Source organism: Heptranchias perlo, unplaced genomic scaffold, assembly GCF_035084215.1.
Source record: "Heptranchias perlo isolate sHepPer1 unplaced genomic scaffold, sHepPer1.hap1 HAP1_SCAFFOLD_134, whole genome shotgun sequence".
NCBI lineage: Eukaryota > Metazoa > Chordata > Chondrichthyes > Hexanchiformes > Hexanchidae > Heptranchias > Heptranchias perlo.
This window is the reverse complement of record NW_027138580.1, coordinates 885,820-893,486: the sequence shown is the minus strand read 5'-3', so window position 1 is coordinate 893,486 and position 7,667 is coordinate 885,820. Positions and strand designations below refer to the sequence as shown.

Here is a 7,667-nt window from a genome sequence, read left to right as displayed (position 1 = left end):
ATTCATCGGCCCAGTGGCCCAATTTATCAAGATCCCGTTGCAATCCTAGATAACCTTCTTCACTGTCCACAATGCCACCAATCTTGGTGTCATCTGCAAACTTACTAACCATGCCTCCTAAATTCTCATCCAAATCATTAATATAAATAACAAATAACAGCGGACCCAGCACCGATCCCTGAGGCACACCGCTGGACACAGGCATCCAGTTTGAAAAACAACCCTCTACAACCACCCTCTGTCTTCTGTCGTCAAGCCAATTTTGTATCCAATTAGCTACCTCACCTTGGATCCCATGAGATTTAACCTTATGTAACAACCTACCATGCGGCACCTTGTCAAAGGCTTTGCTGAAGTCCATGTAGACCACGTCTACTGCACAGCCCTCATCTATCTTCTTGGTTACCCCTTCAAAAAACTCAATCAAATTCGTGAGACATGATTTTCCTCTCACAAAACCATGCTGACTGTTCCTAATTAGTCCCTGCCTCTCCAAATGCCTGTAGATCCTGTCCCTCAGAATACCCTCTAACAACTTACCCACTACAGATGTCAGACTCACCGGTCTGTAGTTCCCAGGCTTTTCCCTGCCGCCCTTCTTAAACAAAGGCACAACATTTGCTACCCTCCAATCTTCAGGCACCTCACCTGTAGTGGTGGATGATTCAAATATCTCTGCTAGGGGACCCGCAATTTCCTCCCTAACCTCCCATAACGTCCTGGGATACATTTCATCAGGTCCCGGAGATTTATCTACCTTGATGAGCGTTCAGACTTCCAGCACCTCCCTCTCTGTAATATGTACACTCCTCAAGACATCACTATTTATTTCCCCAAGTTCCCTAACATCCATGCCTTTCTCAACCGTAAATACCGATGTGAAATATTCATTCAGGATCTCACCCATCCCTTGTGGTTCCACACATAGATGACCTTGTTGATCCTTAAGAGGCCCTACTCTCTCCCTAGTTACTCTTTTGCCCTTTATGTATTTGTAGAAGCTCTTTGGATTCTGTGCTGTACACATTATATATTATCAGTCTAGTAATACAGTACTGTACGCATTATATATTATTAGTCTAGTAATACTGTGCTGTACACATTATATATCAGTCTAGTAATACAGTACTGTACGCATTATATATTATTAGTCTAGTAATACAGTGCTGCACACATTATATATTATCAGTCTAGTAATACAGTACTGTACACATATATTATTAGTCTAGTAATAGTGCTGTACACATTATATATCAGTCTAGTAATACAGTACTGTACACATTATATATTATTAGTCCAGTAATACAGTGCTGCACACATTATATATTATTAGTCTAGCAATACAGTACTGTACACATTATATATTATTAGTCTAGTAATACAGTACTGTACACATTATATATTAGTCTACATTGGGTACGGTAGCATAGTGGTTATGTTACTGGACTAGTAATCCAGAGGCCTGGACTAAAATCCAGAGTCATGAGTTCAAATCCCGCCACGGCAGCTGGCGAATTTAAATTCAATTAATTAAAAATTCAATTAATTAAATAAAAATCTGGAATTAAAATACTAGTATCAGTAATGATGGCCATGAAACTACCGGATTGTCGTAAAAACCCATCTGGTTCACTAATGTCCTTTAGGGGAGGAAACCTGCCGTCCTTACCCGGTGTGGCCGATATGTGACTCCAGACCCACAGCAATGTGGTTGATTCTTAATTGCCCTCTGAAATGGCCTAACAAGCCACTCAGTTGTCGCCAAGGCTTCTTCGACAGCACCTCCCAAACCCGTGACTTCTACCACCGAGAAGGACAAGAGCAGCAGACACATGGGAACAACACCACCTGCACGTTCCCCTCCAAGTCACACACCATCCCGACTTGGAAATATATTGCCGTTCCTTCATTGTCGCTGGGTCAAAATCCTGGAACTCCCTTCCGAACAGCACTGTGGGAGAACTGTCACCACACGGACTGCAGCGGTTCAAGAAGGCGGCTCACCACCACCTTCTCGAGGGCAATTAGGGATGGGCAATAAAATGCCGGCCCGCCAGCGACGCCCACATCCCATGAACGTTGTATCTAACCCGTGCTGTACCTGCCCTGGGAGTGTTTGATGGGACAGTGTAAAGGGAGATTTACTCCATATCTAACCCGTGCTGTACCTGCCCAGGGAGTGTTTGATGGGACAGTGTAAAGGGAGATTTACTCCATATCTAACCCGTGCTGTACCTGCCCAGGGAGTGTTTGATGGGACAGTGTTGAGGGAGCTTTACTCTGTATCTAACCCGTGCTGTACCTGCCCTGGGAGTGTTTGATGGGACAGTGTTGAGGGAGCTTTACTCTGTATCTAACCCGTGCTGTACCTGCCCTGGGAGTGTTTGATGGGACAGTGTAGAGGGGGTTTTCACTCTGTATCTAACCCATGCTGCACCTGCCCTGGCAATGTGTGATGGGACAGTGTAGAGGGAGCTTTACTCCGTATCTAATCCGTGCTGTACCTGCACTGGGAGTGTTTGATTGTAGAGTGTGGAGGGAGCTTTACTCCGTATCTAACCCGTGCTGTACTTGCCCTGGGAGTGTTTGACGGGACAGTGTGGAGGGAGCTTTACTCCGTATCTAACCCGTGCTGTACCTGCACTGGGAGTGTTTGACGGGACGGCGTAGAGGGAGCTTTGCTCTGTATCTAACCCGTGCTGTACCTGCCCTGGGAGTGTTTGATGGGACAGTGTGGAGGGAGCTTTACTCCGTATCTAACCCGTGCTGTACCTGCCCTGGGAGTGTTTGATGGGACGGCGTAGAGGGAGCTTTACTCCGTATCTAACCCGTGCTGTACCTGCCCTGGTAGTGTTTGATGGGACGGCGTAGAGGGAGCTTTACTCCGTATCTAAGCCGTGCTGTACCTGCACTGGGAGTGTTTGACGGGACGGCGTAGAGGGAGCTTTACTCTGTATCTAACCCGTGCTGTACCTGCCCTGGGAGTGTTTGATGGGACAGTGTAGAGGGAGCTTTACTCTGTATCCAACCCTGTACCTGCCCCCGGCGTGTTTGATGGAACAGTGTAGAGGGGGTTTTACTCTGTAGGTCACCCATGCTGTACCTGCCCTGGGAGTGTTTGATGCTAACTGTCATTGTTGTTGGGTTAATACCCATGATATTTTATCAGATTCAGCATCACTGGTCACTTTATAAGTGCACCTCACGGCCCCTAGGATCTGGAGTGCACACATTTCTAGTGATCATAACAGGAAGCCCATACTCTTAGTACTGGTTCCTGGAATATATCTCACACTGATACTAACTAGAGGCACAAGCTTTGAACCAACCAGGAGGTTTATTTGTATTATGTGGGCAGTAACGAACAGTGTGCAGTGTAACACATGGATTTCCCTCCGTTCCTCCACACGACAATAACAAAGGGTTGTTCTCTCTAAAGACAACCGTTCACTTGCTCCAGCCACACTCTTGATCCGTTTACCTTTGCCAGGACGACACGTGTTGTGAAACACATTCAGCCCCCTGGCTGCGAGACTGACGCCCTGACTGTGACTGAAAAGACCGACATTGGACTGCCAATTCAATTCCTGCAAGAGCAAATTCCCCACCCAATCAACTGTCCATCACAGAGGGCTCCAGCCGATCAGTGTCCCTGACCTCTGAGACACAGCGGGTCAGTCAAAGGCACTGCCCAGGCTGAGGCTTTGCTCTGTGACCAGGCAGCGTGTAAACGGGCCCAGGTTGACCCTGAAAGAAAAGCAAGAGGTGACTCCATCTCCCATGAACAGGAGGAGGCCATTCGGCCCCTCGAGCCTGTTCCGCCATTCACTTAGATCATGGCTGACCTGTATCTTAACTCCATCTCCCCGCCTTGGTACCATAACCCTTAATACCCTCGCCTCACAAAAATCAACAATCTTAGTTTTGAAATTTCCAGTTGTCCCCCGGCCTCAACGGCTTTTCTGGGGGAGAGAGTTCCAGATTCCCACTCCCCTTTGTGTGAAGAAGTGATTCCCAACATCACCCCCTCAACGGCCTGGCTCGAATTTTAAGGTTCTGCCCACCTTGTTCTGGACTCCCCCCAACCAGAGGAAATAGTTTCTCTCTATCTACCCGGTCAAATCCTTTAATCATCTTAAACACCTCGAACAGATTACCCCTTGATCTTCTATACTCGAGGGAACACATTGGAACAAACAGTCATTCCTCAATCTTCGACTGGGGTCATTGAAGACGTGAACAGCAGCCAATCGATACGGGGAACTTACTAAAGTCCTTCGCTTTATCAATTTGCATTGATGAAGGACACCGCAGGCAGCTTGTCTGGAACTGAACTGATGGGTTTTCCTTGGAGAAATACCTTATGTGCTGATTCTAGCAACACAAAATATAAGTTTAAAAAATTCATCACAGACAGAAAAAGACCTGTTTTCATCACACTGAGACTCGGCGCTCTGAATGATAAAATGTCCCATTCCCCAGCACTGACATTCATTCACCCAAAAGGTAAGATAAACCCACTATCTTCTCACCCAGTCACAGCTACAGAGGGACTGGGAATGTCCAGAACAAGTCACCAGTCAGCTCTTCGAGACATCAAGGACTCGACACAGAGTCTGAAAGAAAGCTGACTGATTTGCCACATATTGAGAAGGATAAAATCCAGTGATAGGGGGAATTAACATCAGCAGAAACTACCAGAATGAACATGGTTCAGTCCTGGATGTGATTAACAGCAGCAATAACAGCAGAATCCAACCCCTGCAGTCAAACGTGAGTACGCTGGTGCATCAGCAGGTGGGATGAACGAGTGAATCCCTTCCCACACACGGAGCAGGTGAACGGCCTCTCCCCGGTGTGGACCCACTGGTGTCTCAGCAGGTTGGAGGACTGAGTGAATCCCTTCCCGCACACGGGGCAGGTGAACGGCCTCTCCCCGGTATGGAACCGCTGGTGTCTGAGCAGGTTGGATGAACGGGTGAATCCCTTCCCGCACACGGGGCAGGTCAACAGCCTGTCTCCAGCGTGAGTGCACCGGTGCGTCAGCTGGCTGGACGGTCGTCTGAACCTCTTGGTGCATCGCGAGCAACCGAACGGTCTCTCCTCGCTATGAATGCGCTGGTGCTGCGACAAAAACTCGGGGCTTTTAAAGCTGCTCCCGCAGTCAGAGCATCCGAAAGGTCTCTCGTCAGTGTGAACCAGTTGGTGTCTCAGCAGGTGAAAGGAAGAATTGAATCCCTTCCCACACACGGAGCAGATGTAGGGCCTCTCCCCGGTGCGGCTGTGGCAATGTTTTCCCGGCCGGGATTGGCACGGAAATCCCTGCTCGGCGTCGGCACAGTCACACGGTTGCCCCCCGGCCTGGCTGCGCTCGTGCCTCGCCAGGTTGGACGATCGGCTGAAGGCTCGTCCGCACACGGAGCACGGGTACGGTCTGTCGCTGCTGTGATCGGCGCCTTGTTCTTCCATGACAGGTCCCGATGAATCGAGCGGCTCTGTCGGATCCCGAGGTGAGTTTCCCGTCTGCAAACCCTCCCCTTCTAATACCCTGTCAAAAGGAGTTTACAAAAGTCAGCGCTGTAAGTACAGGATAGAAATTCAAAAACATACAATTCCCGTGGAACATTCTTTGCTTTCTTGTCCCTTCTGAGCTGTAAATCCGTAATCAATGTTGCAGGAAATTGTACGTAAACAGCAATGTGATAATGACCAGATAATTAGTGATGTTGGAATTATAAAGAGGGTCTTAAAGGAGGGGTTTGGGGGCTGTTCCAGAGAGTGGGAGCAGGTGACTGCAAGCATGGCAGCCAACAGCTTGGACGAAAGGGGATGAAAAAGAAGCGGGAGTCAGAGGTGCAGGAATCTCTTGAGGCTGGCTGTTGCACTGAAGGAGGTTATACCGATATACATGGTGATGGTAACTAGCCATCATAGAGTTGTACAGCACGGATAGAGGCCCTTCGGCCCATCGTGTCCGCGCCGGCCATCAAGCCCTGTCTAATCTAATCCCATATTCCAGCATTTGGTCCGTAGCCTTGTTTGCTATGGCATTTCAAGTGCTCATCCAAATGCTTCTTGAATGTTGTGAGGGTTCCTGCCTCCACAACCCTTTCAGGCAGTGAGTTCCAGACTCCAACCACCCTCTGGGTGAAAAAGTTCTTTCTCAAATCCCCTCTAAATCTCCCGCCTTTTACCTTGAATCTATGCCCCCTTGTTATAGAAACCTCAACGAAGGGAAAAAGCTCCTTAGTATCCATCCTATCTGTGCCCCTCATAATTTTGTACACCTCAATCATGTCCCCCCTCAGCCTCCTCTGCTCCAAGGAAAACAAACCCAATCTTCCCAGTCTCTCATCATAGCTGAAGCGCTCCAGCCTTGGTAACATCCTGGTGAATCTCCTCTGCACCCTCTCCAAAGCGATCACATCCTTCCTGTAGTGTGGCGACCAGAACTGCACACAGTACTCCAGCTGTGGCCGAACCAGTTCAAATACACCCTGAATAATTCGTATCAATCATAAGATAGCTTCAGATGAAAACTATTGGACCCCACTGGACTCAGATGGCCCCACGTCGCCCAGGATAGGTTGCTATGTATTTAACCCAATCCCTTCTCTCCAGCTCCAGCCCCACCCGGTTTGATTTGGATACCCGTCTGGATCGCCCGCCCGCCGGCTCCCAATCCGCCCGCCTGCGTTTCCAGCCGACCGGTGCGAGAAAAAAAATATTCCGCTGACCGCGGTCCGCATCAATGGCTGCCTCAGTACCCACAATGCCCAGCGCGCCAGAAACCGCTCTATCCGCCGCGATAGTTTCAGCGCGCATGCGCCTATTCCCCCACCCCCACCACACATACCACGTGGGCGGGGACCCGCACTGCATCCTGGGCTGGGCTCCAGCCGCTTGTGGAGAGTCCGGCGGCCGGAGCGAGTGAGGAGAATCACCGGGGCCCCGGGGTGCGGGCGGAGGAGGAGCGAGGGCCCGAGACTGTTTGATGTGTTCCGGCCCTCTCTTGTTGATGAAGCCTGCACCGATCCGCGCTCTCTCCCCTTTCCCGGGCACGGCCATTCCGGGCCTTAGGCCCGCACTCGGCCGCCGCGCCGCTCCGCTCCGACCTCTCGAAGCTTCTCTTCCCACGGCCCGCACCGCGCATGCTCGGGACGGAGACCCTCCCCCCCAACCCTGCGCCTGCGCGCTCGCCTCCCGTCAGACCGATAGGGCGCTTTCTACGGCGCGAGGGTTTCTGGGTAAGGATGACCGCCATGGAAACGAATTGAAGCGCCGCACGCCCGGGATGGGAGCAAAGTCTGTCCTTTTTCACCGTCGCAGCGGGAAATCTCCACTACAGGTTATCGAATTGAAGCAGGTACTGGTTGTACTTTCATATTCTGATTATATTTCAGGGAGCGAGTGCTCAATCTATGGGCACAGGCTGTCGAGGGAGACGGTGGGAGCAGTTAGTATATAAAGCATTCAAATCAAATTAGATAAAATTTCTTTCAGTAATGGGCAATTTGGGATGGGCAACAAATGCCGGCCTTGCCAGCGATGCCCACTTCCCATGGACGAATAAAAAAAAATAACTAAGGATACAGTGTGTGAGTAATTTAAGACTTGACCTGTGGTGAGTGCAGCATTGCTTCTGAGGAACAGGTGACTTTGGGCCT

At 49.9% G+C, this 7,667-nt stretch overlaps 1 protein-coding gene across 1 annotated transcript; it reads right to left on the bottom strand.

Annotated features, from left to right (window-relative positions):
* Positions 1–3,318: 3,318 nt before the first annotated feature.
* Positions 3,319–7,163, bottom strand: LOC137308585 (zinc finger protein 436-like). Its single transcript, XM_067977200.1, has 2 exons — positions 6,857–7,163; positions 3,319–5,548 (listed from the first exon to the last, which is right to left on the bottom strand). The coding sequence occupies exons 1-2, from the start codon at positions 7,066–7,068 to the stop codon at positions 4,768–4,770; spliced, it is 993 nt and encodes a 330-aa protein (XP_067833301.1). The 5' UTR covers positions 7,069–7,163; the 3' UTR covers positions 3,319–4,767.
* Positions 7,164–7,667: the final 504 nt, after the last annotated feature.

Excerpts from the sequence above, each read along its gene's own strand:
- LOC137308585 (XM_067977200.1), bottom strand. The coding sequence starts at position 7,068 with ATGGCCGTGCCCGGGAAAGGGGAGAGAGCGCGGATCGGTGCAGGCTTC. Across the intron at positions 5,549-6,856 it reads TGCGGGTCCCCGCCCACGTG|GGTATTAGAAGGGGAGGGTT; the intron begins GTATGTGTGGTG and ends TCCTTTTGACAG.